The sequence below is a fragment of the Salvia splendens genome, chromosome 11 (genome assembly GCF_004379255.2).
Source record: "Salvia splendens isolate huo1 chromosome 11, SspV2, whole genome shotgun sequence".
In the NCBI taxonomy this organism is placed as follows: Eukaryota; Viridiplantae; Streptophyta; class Magnoliopsida; order Lamiales; family Lamiaceae; genus Salvia; species Salvia splendens.
This window is the reverse complement of record NC_056042.1, coordinates 30,869,094-30,885,133: the sequence shown is the minus strand read 5'-3', so window position 1 is coordinate 30,885,133 and position 16,040 is coordinate 30,869,094. Positions and strand designations below refer to the sequence as shown.

The following is a 16,040-nucleotide window of genomic DNA, read 5'->3' as shown; positions in this document are numbered from 1 at the left end:
AAATTATAACCCGAAATAAACCACAAGTCAAATAGTGTACACTAATAACCCGATAACCTGAGCGGGTCTGATTGACATTCCTAATTAGTATGTTTTGATGTTATAATTGATTGTAAATTTTGAAATTTATGCGTGGTACAACAACTGATATTTGAAATTTATGCATCGACAATTCCTCCTCGTCGTCCAATTTGGATTCGGGTTTTAGGGCAAGGATTTTGGAGATATCGCGCCAGAGATCGAGGAAGTAATTAAATCTTTCTTCGACATTTCGCTCTGCAATGTCGCTTCAGACATTATTATCGCTCAGAATTGGGGAAACAAGATCCCATTGAATTACCAAATTTGTGAGTTACACTCACATAACACTAAACAGTTTTCTATCACTACTTCTCCAGAATGAATATTGTCTTCCTACTTATTTTATTCAATAAATTGTATAAAATCTCCTCTCCCTGGTCCCCTCATTCCTCACCTCCCAAACAAGCATGCATACCACTCTATTCAACTTACTTATATTTTATTTATGGTCTCCAATGATCCGCACACGAACACCACCTCAGAAAAGCTAAAACATGTACTTGGAGGAAAAACAGCCTATAAATAGATATTCCATGTTTCCCAACTCACTTCATCATAACCAAATAGGAATTACTACAAAGATCAATCCATCTCAAAATGTCTAGCGTTTCAATGCAAATGGCGAGTCTCAGTGAATCATCTCCACAGCTCTAACAAGACTTCAAACTTCTTTAGTAGCAGAATCAGTACTAATGCTGCTTCTGCTGCTCGCCTCCTCCTTCGTTGCTCCTCTCAACTCAGTGCCGATCACCTCCAAATACAACGAAGATCCGGAAACTACAGCCCTTCCCGTTGGGATGCCGACTTCATTCAATCGCTCCAGAGTGATTATAAGGTATGATCACATCATAACATCGACCGACTATATATACATGTATTCTAAATTTCTAATAAGTACTGATTTATATATGTAGGAAGAAAGGCACATGAGAAGGGCTGGTGAGCTAATTATGCAAGTGAAGATGATGCTGAAGAAAGAAACGGATCCGATTCGACAGCTTGAGTTGATTGATGAGTTGCAGAGGTTGGGTCTCTCAGATCATTTCCAAAAGGAATTTAAAGAAATCTTGAACTCTGTATATCTCGATAATAAGATTCACGAGAGGAAGGAGGAAAATGATCTTTACTCGACCGCCCTTGCATTCAGACTCCTTCGCGAGCATGGCTTTCATGTTGCCCAAGGTACGTTTTATTAAAAATGGTCACTCACCCTCTTAAAACGCCTTATAGAGGAGTCAGTATCACCATTTTATGTTTTACTTTGCCTTTTTTGGTTTGAGTCTTTTTTGATATATAAAAAATAAACCATTTCGTTTTGCAGAGGTGTTGGAGTGTTTCAAGAATGAGAAGGGTGAGTTCAAGGCGAACCTTGTGGACGACACCAGAGGACTGCTGCAGCTCTACGAAGCCTTGTGACCGAAGGCGAAAACACACTAGAGTCAGCTAGAGAATTTTCCGATATTTGCAGGAAAAACTCGATGGTGAAATTGATGACAACCTTTCAACATGGATACGATATTCTTTGGACATCCCAATTCACTGGAGGATCCAAAGGGCGAACGCAAGCATGTGGATCTACGCGTATAAGAAGAGACCCGACATGAATCCAATAGTGTTGGAGCTTGCCATGTTGGACCTAAATGTTGTCCAAGCACAATTCCAAGATGAACTCAAACAAGACTTAAGGTAAACTACAGTGATTTTGCAATCCAATATTTATCTCCAAGTAATACTTATCTTGAGCTAATTTCAGTTTTGATACAAATATATGTGGTGGAGAAATACAAGCATGGTTGAAAAGCTTCCATTCGCGAGGGACAGGCTCGTGGAATGCTACTTTTGGACGACTGGGATCGTGCAGCCGCGTCAACATGCGGATGTGTTAGAAAATATAATGCAGAAAATAAAATATTATTGCAGAAAGTAAAAGATGGGAAGAACTTTAAAGACTACATTGTGAATGACTTGAATTGATTATCTCAATGGTTACACAACCTTTTACAGGCTCTAATTCTAGCTATACATGGAAAATATATTCTAATTATACTAATATCCTTTTTATTTGATTTTTCATAATCTTTAATTGATTTCCTTCTTTATTTTTGTCATAACTTCATCTATTTCCTTCTTGTTCCCCAATTAATTGATTTCATCATTCCAACAGGATGCAAGGGTCACAGTCGGTAAAGTTAATGCTCTTATAACAACTATAGATGATGTTTATGATGTCTATGGCACCTTAGAAGAACTTGAGCAATTCACAGAGGCCATTCGAAGGTTCGTATATTGTGTAAATATTTTTACTTTTTCGTTCTGTCTCTCACACAGTCAATGACACGATATACGCTGTAAAATCACAGATGGGATATTAGTGCAATCGACCATCTTCCTAGCTATATGCAACTGTGCTTTCTTGCACTCGACAACTTCGTCGATGACACTGCCTACGACGTTCTCAAGGAGCAAGGCTTCAACGCCATCCCCTATCTACGCAAATCGGTAATTTTACCCTCAATTTGCTTTAGGGTTTGAGGTTGTCAGTGGAGACCTGCTCTGATACCATGATAGAAGTCATAGGGTCTCATCCTAAATTGTGGCACATGAGACTTTATGTATTATTAGTTGCAGTTTTCTCTTTATTACTGATGTGTGATATTATTAATTTATTATAGTTATTTTTGTTTCATTTACCAACGACTTTAACACACAATTTTTCAGCAGTGGAGGGATTTGGTGGAGGCATACCTGATAGAGGCAAAATGGTACCACAGTGGACACATTCACACAAACCAAATCTAGAAGAATATCTCAACACCTCATGGATCTCCATCGGAGCCGCGGTCATCCTAACCCACGCATTCTTCCGAGTAACGCCTACTCTCACAAAAGAGGCTTGCGACAGTTTGTACGGATACCACGACATAGTCCGTTGGTCGTCCATCATTCTGCGGCTCGCTGACGACCTAGGAACCTCGGTGGACGAGGTGAACAGAGGGGACGTGCCGAAGTCAATCCAGTGCTACATGAACGACAACAATGCCTCGGAAGAGGAGGCGCGGGAGCACGTGAAGTGGATGATCGGGGAGACGTGGAAGAAGATGAATGGGGATAGAGTGGCGAAGGACTCTCTGTTTTGCAAGGATTTTGTGGGATGTGCGGCGGATTTGGGGAGAATGGCGCAGTATATGTATCACTATGGGAATGGGCATGGCATACAACATCCCATCATACATCAGCAGATGACAGATTGTTTGTTCCACCATTTTCTCTGATGTCTCCATAGAAACCTTAAGTAATTTTCAGGTTTGAACCAATTAAGAAAGCTATACTCCTCAGTTGTAAAATATTTTACTCCATTTTGTGGTTAGATTTACATTATAATTAGTGTACAATGTGCATTTTAAGGTACACTTTGCATATTTCGTTTTCACTACAAAAAATGTATTGCAAGACGGCATATCTATATTAACAATATCAAGTGGTTTTCGTTTCTTTTTTTTTTCTTGAAAAAGATGCTGTGGTGGAGTTTGTATCCTAAATATTTCTATTTTCTAACTATAGTTTGATTTTTGAACCGTTTAATTATATCACTTGGTAACAAAAAGAAAATAGACCTTTCAAGAAAATATAGTACTCCTACTCCCCGGGTTAGGTGACACTTGATATCAGATTATTATTGAAACTTTTAATTCTAGTAATAGCTACGAAGAGTTCTAATTTAAATAATTTTAGGGATATAAAATAAGGCAAATTGCCAAATAGATCGCAAAAGATGCCAAATTATGGTCATTCTAATACTTTTTGAAATCTGAGAAATGAATAAAAGATGATTTTTTCTCAAATATCTAGCTCACCCTTCCGTTTTTCAGGCAAATTAATTAAGCATTGATATGACAGTCAGTTTAAAACATAGGTGGACAAAACATTGTTTCGAACTTAATTAGATGTTGTCATTTTGTCCATGTATTTTAAAATGGTTGGCACATCAATGCATAATTCACCAAAAAATGGAAGGATGTGATAATTGAAAACAAAAAAACTTTCGCGATATATTTTTCAAATTTTAAAAAGTATAGGACAAGCTAAAATTTGACCATCTTTCATAATTTATTTGGCAATTTTCTCATAAAATAGTCCATTTAATATATATTAAGAAAAACTTAGCTCGTGCAAGGCGGGCCAATCCTTTATACCCCCCCACAGAACAATTTTCTCTCATCGTCGTCTTAATCCATAGTAAAGCTTTGCATTTGCTCTTCTTTTTTTCTCTCAAGAGGAGCTACGATTTTTCCAAATTCCAATGGATGGACGAAATTATATGGAGTAGGGGTATTAGTTTTATACTAAAATGTGAATAAGTGAGCATGTGTTATGGAATGTAAGGGTTCATTACTAAAAATATTTAAAAATAAGTGTGGCGAATATTAGCCGACAGAATAAAAAAAACTAGTAATAAGTAATGGCGGAACGTAGGGAGTAGCAATAATAAAATTTTCAGCAACCGTCTAGACATGTCCAGACTTGAATTAGGCATTGTACTATATATACCCATCAGTATAACGTGGCTATCACTGCTATTAGAGGATATTTAAAAAGCCAATGAAATTTGATTATTTGTTCAGATATTGTAATATATTTTTTAAGGTGTAATTTGTTCTTTTTTATGTTTAAAAAAAATTATGGATCATATACATGGACTTTTAAAAATATATATAATTATGTCGAATTTATTTGGCAAAAAACTTATTTGAACGAGTTTGTTCTTAATTAAGTTTGATTACCTTTTAGAGTAGTAGTAGTAGTAGTTTAAAAGTGAGTCAAGCTGGACAACTGTTAACTATACAGTTATTAATTCAATTTATTGTAAGTTTGTCACTCATCCACCCAATCACTAATCTCATATTCTTAATCAAGAAATTGACTGACTTTGTTGTCATTAAATGTTGACTTGGACAAATCACAAATTTAAAAGGGAAGACTTATGTGGGCCAACATATTAATTGAAATAGTAATAAGTGGGAAAATAATGGTAAATTCTGAACAAAAAAATAGTCAAGTGTAATCAAAATTATTAACGTAAAATACTCGGAATTAATCTTAATTTCTAGTCATAAAATACACTAATAAACAGTCGGCCACTACTTAAAAATTAAAGTGCAGTTCGGTTGCCATGAGAGCACCTCCAAGGGAGAGGGTAAATTGAGAGGTAAAGAGAAATAACTACCATATTTACCTCTTCTTCATAAAATTTCACTTCAAAGGAAAGGGGATTTGAGGAAGTATTATACATTCTTTCATTTTGAGAAGTTATTTTTACCTCTTCTTGATAGAAAAGGTAAAAAGTTAGTTATTTTGTTTACCTTTTTAATTTACCTTCTTTATTTGGAGTTCATTACTTTTCAATGAGGTATAATAACATTTTTGAGAAGGTAAATGAGAAATATACCTTCTCAATATATCTTTCCCCCTTGGAGATGCTCTGATTAGTTATGATTAAAGATCATAACTAATTTCGTTTTTTGTTCGATTGTAATTTTTGAAAAGCTCGACCCGTGACAATGTATCTTGATCCGCCTTCATAATGTCAAGATTATATTGTATCTCATGATTCAATCCTATTACTAATTTAATCTTAAGGTGTCGTTTGATTACTATGACTCATTATTATACTCCATCCATCCCTCAAGAATATGCACTATTTCCTTTTTAGTATGTCCCATAAGAATATGCATTTTCTAATTTTAGAAAATATTTTCTTTCTAATGAGGTGAGACTCATTCTCCACTAACAATGCTTTATTTACCTATTCTCTCTACTTCTCTTTTACTTCTCCAATTTTATATTAAAGCTCATGCCGACCCCAAAGTGCATATTCTTTGGGGACGGAGGGAGTATAATTATTCATCTAAGATTAAGATGTGAGATTATTTTAGTTGGAGAGAGTAACTATGACTTATTATCATATAATTAACCATGTAGGGGTGTGTGTGATCAATTGCTAACTTTCTTAAGTTGCTAACTCATCAACACAGTGTATTAAAAATATCAACACAATGACATTAAAATGTCAACACATAATTTTGTTGAACTTCAATATAATGTGTTGACATTTTAATGTAATCGTGTTAACATTTTTAATACGCTACATTGATGAGTTAGCATAGTTAGCAATTTAAATAGTTAGCAATATAATGCATCCATATCCATGTAAAATTAAGTTGTAAGATTCAAATGACCATATAATCTTTGAATCCGAACGGACTCTAATTAGAAAATTATGTCTTATTCTATTAAAGGTATATAATAAATCAAGTAAAGATGGTTATATAAACAATTTTGAAGAAAACAAGAGAAAAAATTAAATACTAGTAAATGCCAGTCAAGGATATAACTAGGCATGCACAAACCGACCCGGCCCGGCGGTTAACCGCCGGTTCGGGCCCGCCGGTTCATGAACCGGAACCGGGCCCGGAACCGGCGGGTTGAACCGGCAGAAGGGTTGAAGGGTCGGAAGGGCCGGTTCAGGTTCGGCAATATATTGAACCTGAATCGGCGGTTCAAAACCGGCGGTTCGGCGGTTCGAACCGCCGGTTCAAAGGGTTAAATAGTGTTTCGTAGGTTAGGGGTTCGTAGGGTTCGCGTAGGGGTTTAGTATAGCCGTTGGAACCGGCGGTTCGCGGGGTAAACCGCCGGTTCGGGAGCCGGTTTCTGACGGTTCCGGCAACTTTTCAGAGGCTAGGCCGTAGGGTCAGTGTGTAGGCCTGCAAAACCGGTCAGGAACCGCCGGTTTTCGGTCAGAAACCGGCGGTTTTCTGACGGAAACCGTGGACAACCCGCCAGTTTAGGGTTGAACCGCCATATGTTTTTGTATATGCAAAAACAATTACATAATTGTATTTGTATATACTCTAGTCGATGAAGTATATTTCTCTATACGGCTAAATGAGGGAAACTTTTGACAATTCTACTATATTTGTTGATTGTTAGACGAAACTCAACATTTAAAGTTGAATTGCTAAAGGTGTCCTTAATTTAGTTATGTAGAAAGATCTTCTTCGCCGGTTAAGAGTATATATATAATACACTTATACATTTAAGAACTTCAACATCGTTTCTTGTCATTTGTAATTAGTTCTTCACTAGTAGTCTCATTTGTATTTAAATTTTGTTTAAGACTTAAAGACCGCCATATGTTTTCAATTTGTAATTGTTGTAACTTGTAACGTGTAATTTGTAAACATGCAATTTCAATAAAATTGCAACTTTATCCGTATTTTTTTCAATTTTATTTACTCACATTTCATACAAAAAACAAACTTGAAAAGTGTAATGTAAGTTGATTAAAATTGAAAAGTTGAAAAATGCAAAAAAAAAAAAAAACAATTCGTCAAACCGTCGAACCGGCCCGGAACCGGCGGTTCAAGCCGAAAACTGGCGGTTTTGAACCGCCCCGTAACCCGCCGGTTTTTTTAACCGGAACCGGAACCGCCGGGAGCTAGGCGGGCCGGTTCAGGTTCATACATTCCCCGACCCTTGAACCGGCGGTTTTCGACCCTTGTGCATGCCTAGATATAACTAATAAACCACATAGTCAGTTAAACAACTTTATTCCTTGACTCGTGAATGTCAGAGTCAATATGTCTTTCGTTTTTCAATTAGATTCTTTTCGTTTTTCAATTAGATTCTTTTCGTTTTTGTTCTTTTGTTTGTTTTGATCTTTGGCTCGTCATATGATCAAGTATACAGTAAACAAGTCGAAAGCTTTTTTCTTTCCTCTTCAAATTTGGTTAGTTCATTTTCGAGTCGCAGCTTCATCTAGCCATGACAAACTTACTAACTTCACCTGCCAATATATTTTTTAAGTTGATTTGCTTAGGTTTTAACAAATGTAAAGGAAAATTAATGAAAAATAATTAATAAAATGTGAGTCTTATTTTAATAATTGTAAAAAATTTCATTTCATTACACTAATAATGATATGTATCTTACATTGTTTTTCTTTCTTATAATTTGCTAGTTTCAGTATTAAAATTCATGTCATTAATTCTAAAATTTATTTTTAAGAGTTGGAAAAATATCAAAGTAAGGATAATAACTCAAATAGAAGCACGCCAACACATGAGGTCGCAAAGTTTCATACATTTTGATAATATTACAACAATATCTTAGGATTTTAGAATGTCTCTAGTCTACAATAAGTTGAGGCTATTTTAGGTAATTTCCAAGTCAACTAATGACAAAGAAATGATGGCCAAAGATTGGCCCATCTTCACAAAATTTTCCACACGGCAAAAATGAAGCTTCATATAAAGTCAACATAAGTAGGGGCGAGCAAAAAAAACCGGAAACCGAATATCCGAACCGAACCAAATCGAAATTTTAAAATTCGGTTCGGTTTTTTCAGTTTTTCGGTTCGGTTCGGTTCGGTTCGGGCGAAGAAAAAACCGAAAAACCGAATTATATATATATTCTATTAATTTAATATATTATATTATATATAATATATATATATATATATATTCTTTTAATATATTCTACTATATAATACTCCCTCCGTCCCCCAATTTGAGTCACTCTTTTCCATTTCGGGTCGTCCCCGAATAAGAGTCACTCTTCCAACTTACCATTTTTGGACATCAAAATTATCCCTGATGTTTAGCAATATTTACAAAAACTGCCATTACTGTAAATTTAAAAAAATGGAAATTGAAATCCATTAGGGTTTGGTCAACCCGTCTCTCACTCTCGATTCACTCTATCTACTTCACTCTCTCATTCACTCTCCGCCGTCACTCACTCTCCCCCTCTGCCTCCCTCCGAATATGGACAGTATCCTCCCTGAAACACCGATGGACTGGGTAGAGAACGACGAAATCGGTAGTCGTTCCGTCATTCACGGTGTTCCACCGTTCGTAGGCGACGACGGGGCTGAAGGCCCGACACCCCCCGACTGGTTCTTTTATGGCTCTGAAACCGAAGATTCGTCCGACCCTCTCGATGGTGAAACCGAAGATCCGTCCGACGCTCTCAACGGATCTGAAACTGAAGCTCCGGCTAAGGATTTCGACGGATCTGAAACTCAGGCTTCGTCCGAGGGCGTCTATGGTTCTGAAATTCTACCTCCGTCCCCATTAATGGACGGATCTGAAACTCAGGCTCCGTCACAGCCGTTTGATTGGTCGGAGCCGAAGCCGCCTTCATGTCCTGTTCTTTGGGGGGAAAGCGAAACACCTTCAATTGGTTTGGATGAAATTGAGAAACGCATGGCCGCGGTTGAGCCAAAGAGAGAGTACTCCGACAATGAAAAAGCAATGCTACTGATCATGTTTCCTTGCCTCAAGGATGTCCTCTAATTTGTGAGTATCTTTCTGATTGAAAGCCACCCCCTTTGTTAGGGTTTGAAGGCTTCTGATTTCTGATGCCACCAACTGTATTTCTGATGTACTCGATGTTTATGTGTTATTGCTCCATATTTATGTGATATTGTTGGCAGTGGTAATTGATGATGAATGTTTATGTGAAATGATGGCAGTGGGAATTGATTATGAATGTTTATGTGAAATTGTATCAGTGGGAATTGATTATGAATGTTTATGTGAAATTGTATCAGTGGGAATTGATGATGAATGTTTATCTGATACTGAGGCATTACTATAGCTGTTGTAAGTGTCCTCTGACTTCCCTGTGATGAAGCTTTTCTGAGGGAAAGCTCAGCCACCCATGTGTATGGTGTGGAGGCCGTTGTAAGTGTAATGTGTTGTCCTTATGTCCCTGTGATGAAGCTTTTCTGAGTACTCTTAATGAAGCCACCCCCTTGTAGGGTTTGGAGGCTGATTTCAAGTGATAATACAACCTATAATCACTGATTACTGAATTACATTTACAGTGATGATGTTTACACAAAATGCAACCTATCTAGCTTAGTAAGCCACCCCCTATGAAGGGTTTGGAGGCTGATGCCATTTGATGAAATTTTTCTGATGGCAATAACAAAAAATGCAACATATGCACAAAAAAAGAGTTTACATCTTAAACACAAACATATGTTTGTGCTTATAATGTAAACTCCATCCCCTACTATTATGTCTAGTACCCTAAAACATGGTTAAGATGCCCTATGTCGTAGGTGTCTCCAGTGTTGTTTTCAGACAGCTTTAGGTACTCCAAACTCTCTCTTACCATACCCTCTTCAACTTGAAGTTGTAAGGGCAGCCCTCCTGTTCTTTGCAATTTGTCCTTGTTTAAGTGAGGGATGTTGTAGTCATTCTTCCCATGCACTTGTAGTATTGCTGTCAGACAGCTTTGTAGTGTGATAAATACTCTATTGAGTGTTTGTGGTGAGAGTTCTTCAAATGAGGTAAACACATTCCTCAGCAAGTCATCTACATTGGTGGCAATTTTGTCATCTTGAAGTGATTGTATTGCCCTAAAATACCCTAGATCTAACACATTTGTGTCTGGGGAGTTGGGTGGTTGGCTAATTAGATGGAATTCAAAACCATCAGTACTAGCAAGTGATTCAAACTGTTGATCAGCAGGTCTTAGGTGAGGTTTGGCATTATCTTGCTGGATGAAAATCTTCTTGCTTGTATTAGCTGGCCATTTGGCCTTGATTGTTGGTATAATCTGTGAGGGATATGTGTATGAGACTAAATGATGACATTAATCATGTTTGATAGCTTTAATAACAACAAAAAATTGGCCTACCTGGTTTAGAAGACAGGCTGTCATGACTTCCTTGTTGATGGATTGAATAGGCTTGGTCTCAATTGTCCCCTTTGGCATGTTCTTAGAACTTCTTTGGGCTGGTACTTCCTCTGTGAACGGGAATAAGCCTATTTTACCATCAAATATGGTTTTCCCCATCACTACCAAACAGTGGCCTACTGACAGCAGCCATGAACATCACTTTAGTGATGAATCTCTTGGACTTACAGGACCTATACGGCACATCCTCATCCGGCAAAAGGTAATATCGGTCTGATGTCTTTGTCATGTAGAACCATTTCTCATCAATATGAACTATGTTGTGCATTGAATGGTAAAGAAGTTTACCTTCTTCTAATGTTAGCTGAATATGAGAAAGACACCATTTCATCCTTGCAAGTTTGTTGGCTTCAGTCAATGTAGGCTTGATAGCACTTGTATGCGGTTTTAACTGTCTACTCTTAATGAATCTACCAATTGTTGACTTGCTTACTTCCATCTTAGAAGCAACCTTCCTTATGGTTGATCTCTCAAGCATAGACAGGTTTCTAAACTTTTCTTCATCTAGCATAAGTTTATCTTTATGTTGATAACCTGATGCTCTGCTCCTCATTATAACAGGTTCCCCTCTGTCCATTTGCTGCTTGCTGACCTTCCAAATTCTTAATGATGTCCTTTTATGGATGCCAAATCTCTTGGCTGCCTCAGTAAATGAACCTCTTGGCAGCACTCCAGCCTTACTTCGCTGTAGAAGAAACTGCGCAATGAGGTTTTTTTCTTGGGCGGTCAAGGTTAATGAAACCCGCTGCCATCCACTCTGCCCTTGCTCTTGCTGCTCCTGATCATGGTCCAACTCTCTGGCCTGCTGACATTCCATTGCCCAGTGATGAAGATTTTCTGAGGGTTTTCAACAGTAAATAACTTTATGTTTTTTGTTTTGGTTGTTGAAAGTAGGAGGAGTAGAAATGAATGTATTTATAGGAGTTGGTGGACTTTGTACAAATTCCCTCCATGCAATGAAATTTGGTGCTTGAAATTCCCTCCTATAATTTTTGCCTCCAACTTGTGAATTTGAGGTTCTGTGCAATCTGCTTCAGTTAGCTGTTGTAAATGGATGTTTAATTTTTTGCAGTAACAACAAGTTTAATTAATCAAGAGTATTAAATGGAATTTATTTAATCACTATACTAACATTAATTAATCAAGTTTAATTATGTAATCCTCCAACATTTATTTGGCCATTTAATACTTCAAACAAATTTATTACACAAAAAGTCAAAGGGGCCTCACATTACACTACCTACCTCCATTTATTACACTACACATTCAAACTCTTTCTTAAAACCCGTGCTGAGTCAAAGAGTGACTGGAATTGGGGGACGGAGGGAGTATATATTATATGTATTATTAATTTTATATTATATATAAATATTCTATTAGTATATATAAAATAAAATACACATATATAAATATATATTTATATTATATTTATTTTTTTCAGGTTTTTCGGTTTTTTAAGTTCGGTTTTCGGTTTTTCGGTTTCGGTTTTTCGGGTTCGGTTTGGATTTTGAACTAAATTCGGTTTTTTGGTTTTGGTTCGGTTTTGGCAAAAAACCGAACCGAAACCCGAATGCACACCCCTAAACATAAGCATGCTAGACTATACCAAAACGGCAACACCAGCCACCATTCACACTACCCACCTCCTCCTCCTCCGCCGCCACCACCACCACCTCCTCCTTCCGGCCTGCCGCGGCCGCCATATGGCGCCACCCCGGCATGAATCCTCTCTGTTTCTCCTCTGTTTCTTCACATTAACCATCATTGCTCAATCAAAACTCAGTCTTCTCCCCTATGACCATGATGCCCTCTTGCACATCCACAATGACTTAGGCATCAAGCCTACTCCGGCTGTCGATCTCTGCGACTCTGGCAGAGTTCTCTGCGAACGACGAATCATGAACGATTCCTACGTTCTTAGAGTTGTTGGGATTGTCATCGAATCCCAACAGCTCCAAGGAAAAATATCTACAGCCATTGACCAGCTCTCTGAGCTAAAAGAACTTTCATTACCAAACAACCAGATTTCTAACCAAATCCCACCTCAAATCATCCACTGCCAGAAACTCCAGGTGCTGAACCTCGGTAACAATCTGTTATCCGGAAACGTCCCGGCCGGATTCTCTTCGTTGATTCGACTCCGAATCCTGGATCTATCCTCGAACAAGTTTGCAGGGGACTTGAAATTCTTGAAGCACTTCCCCAATCTGGAAAAGCTCAACCTTGCAAACAACAAGTTTGCAGGGAAAGTATCGGTTTCGATGAGAGGGTTTCGGTACCTGAGGTTCATAAACGTCTCTGGAAACAGCTTGCTCGAGGACCCAATTCAATCGACGAATATTGAGCTTGATCAGTACTTGTCCGTTGATTTGGCTGAGGAGGAGAGAATCCCGAAGCGGTATATGTTTGCGGAGAGCTCGGAGAGAAACCAATCCAATCTGGCCATGGCGCCTTCTTCTTCGAGCGTGGCTAATGCTCAAGCCCCATCACCATCAGCACAACTGCAAATAATAAGCGAAAGAACAAGAAGAAGAAGAAAGTGACAGACTGGGTTATTGGTTTCATGGCTGGGATTCTTGCAGGCTGCGTGTCTGGATTGGTATTCTCCACGGTTTTCAAGCTGTTGATGCGCTTAATCCGAGCAAATAGAAAAGACACAAGCTTGAAGATATACAGCTCAATGATCAAGAAGCCCGAGGAGTTGGCATTTCTGGAAAAAGAAGATGGACTGCAATCACTAGAAGTTATAGGGAGAGGTGGCTGTGGGGAAGTTTATAGAGCTGCTTTACCAGGAAGCGACGGGAAAGAAATCGCGGTCAAGAAGATAATTCAACTGCCTACAGATGCAGAAGGGGGCGTGAATGAAGAAGACAGCAAGCTGTTAACCAAAAAGATCCGACAGATTAGGTCTGAGATTCAAACCATGGGCCAAATCAGGCACCGCAATTTGCTCTCCCTGCTAGCTTATCTGCCACGGCCCAATTGGCATTACCCGGTGTATGAATATATGAAGAATGGCAGCCTGCAAGATTACATGAAATTAGTATCAGAAGGAAAAAGAGAATTAGATTGGGCAGCACGATATAGGATCGCAGTAGGGGTGGCAGCAGGGCTGGAGTACCTTCATCTGCATCAAAACCCTCGTATAATCCACAGAGACTTGAAACCTGCTAACGTGCTGCTGGACGATGAGATGGAAGCCCGAATTGCAGATTTCGGTCTGGCAAAAGCTGTCCCTGAAGCTCACACTCATGTCTCAACCTCAAATGTAGCAGGAACAGTGGGGTATATAGCTCCTGAGTATTACCAAACTTTCAAGTTCACGGAGAAGTGTGACATTTACAGCTTCGGCGTGCTGCTTGGTGGCCTGGTCATTGGAAAGATGCCATCTGATGAGTTCTTCCAGCACACGGACGAGACGGGACTGGTGCAATGGATGAGGAACGTGATGGCCTCTCAAGACCCCAAGACGGCCATTGATCCAAACCTCCTAGGAAATGGCTTTGAGGAGCAGATGCTCTTAGTTCTCAAGGTTGCCTGCTTCTGCACTCTGGATGATCCTAAGGAGAGGCCAGACAGTAAGAATGCTCGATGCATGTTATCACAGATTAAGAGTGCTTGATGTGAGACAAACCAAATTATTTGCCTCAATATATACAGATGCATACTAAGAAGATTTCAATTTTTGTCCAGTGTAAGAGGTGTGAAAGTCTTTTCTAGGTTCAGTTGAAGCCTGCAGCGGAAGCAGGGCTAAGCCTGCTGGGGCGAAACACACGTGAAACATATAAAGTTAAACCATATTTGGCTCACAATTTGTACATCCCTTTGCGGCTTTGCAAATAAGTATTGTTGCTTTCATTAAAAAGAAAATTCTTCTTTAACAACCTAAATTTTGAAAATAAATTTAAATATATATAAAAGAAAGTGAACGTGGTCCAGGAATATTCACCGATCCTATAACATCACATGTCCATCTGTTATTTATGCCTCACATAGAATCGAAAATCTTGATAGGTTGCCATCAAGATTTATCTTCCTTCTTTATTGTTACATTGTCTTGTTTTTTTAGTTATCGACAGTCATTGATCAATTCGTTCGACCCACAAAGTGTTAGTTGAATTATTACATAACCATTCACAATACACATTGAACAATTACTTCTTCATTCCTCAAATTTGAGTAATATTTAATTAGGGTTTAGAAAAAAAGGTTAATATTCATAATTTTTTACTAGGAAAAATGAAAATGAAATCAAGCTACCAAGAATGAATATACTACTACAAAATGACATCCCATCCCAAGTGAAGATTCAATATTACAAAGCTAGGGAACTTTGGGATTGGGCATATTGGAAATGGGCAACGAAAACAGCTCATTCATAGTGTTTCCAACTCAAATCAACAAGATACGAAGCTTCCAATTCTACTATAATTCCCATCTTAAAACAAATCAACAATTAAAATTTGTTAACTTGTAGTATTAAAATAAAGAGGAAATCCAGCAGGAGACATGTGGGGTATTTTTCTTCATATGAGGGGAGTGTCTTCAATTTGAGAAGCACATTCTCCCACTTTTGGTACTCTTAAAATACAAAAGTTGGTTCGTGGAAACATAAATTTATACACATGTGAAGTTGGCATCCCCACAAAGGGGTGATGGTTTTATTCATAATTTATTTTTGTTGGTGTATATTTGTGGGTTTGCTTATTTAATTTAACAAGTTTTAAGAAGGATTAGTAGTTAACAAACCAGGTGGAATAAATATATTCGTCTTTCGGCGTCGACATTTATTGTTGAGTTTGAATTACTGTACCTAAATTCCATTAATTCTTGATTACCTAAACAAAGTCATAATAATCAAAATGTATCCAAATTTTATTTTATTAACTAAAAATAAAGTTATTTGCTTTAATAGTTCAGCCAAACTATCCGTTGGTGTTATCCTATATCAAATTACTTTTAAATTTAAAAAACAGGCCATAAATCTTTATGAACACAATCGATAGTACTCGTATAACTTTTTTCATATAGTATTAATTAACTTTCTAAGTCAAAACTAGACAATTATGAATTACTCCACTATCTAAGAATCTATACAAATACTTAGTTTGTAAAAATTATTATACTTATTCAAGATATAGTTTGGAGCATTATCCAAATATTTTCACCATTGTGCATGAGACCTAATTCAA

At 37.7% G+C, this 16,040-nt stretch overlaps 1 protein-coding gene and 2 pseudogenes across 1 annotated transcript; 2 read left to right on the top strand and 1 right to left on the bottom strand.

Moving 5' to 3' along the window:
• The first annotated feature begins 766 nt into the window (after positions 1-766).
• On the top strand, positions 767-3,353 carry LOC121755876 (annotated as a pseudogene).
• A 6,814-nt stretch (positions 3,354-10,167) lies between these two features.
• On the bottom strand, positions 10,168-11,665 carry LOC121754786. The gene is made up of 3 exons (XM_042150091.1): positions 11,017-11,665; positions 10,789-10,964; positions 10,168-10,707 (listed from the first exon to the last, which is right to left on the bottom strand). The coding sequence occupies exons 1-3, from the start codon at positions 11,663-11,665 to the stop codon at positions 10,168-10,170; spliced, it is 1,365 nt and encodes a 454-aa protein (XP_042006025.1).
• Positions 11,666-12,486: 821 nt separating this feature from the next.
• On the top strand, positions 12,487-14,713 carry LOC121754203 (annotated as a pseudogene).
• The last annotated feature ends 1,327 nt before the right edge of the window (positions 14,714-16,040 follow it).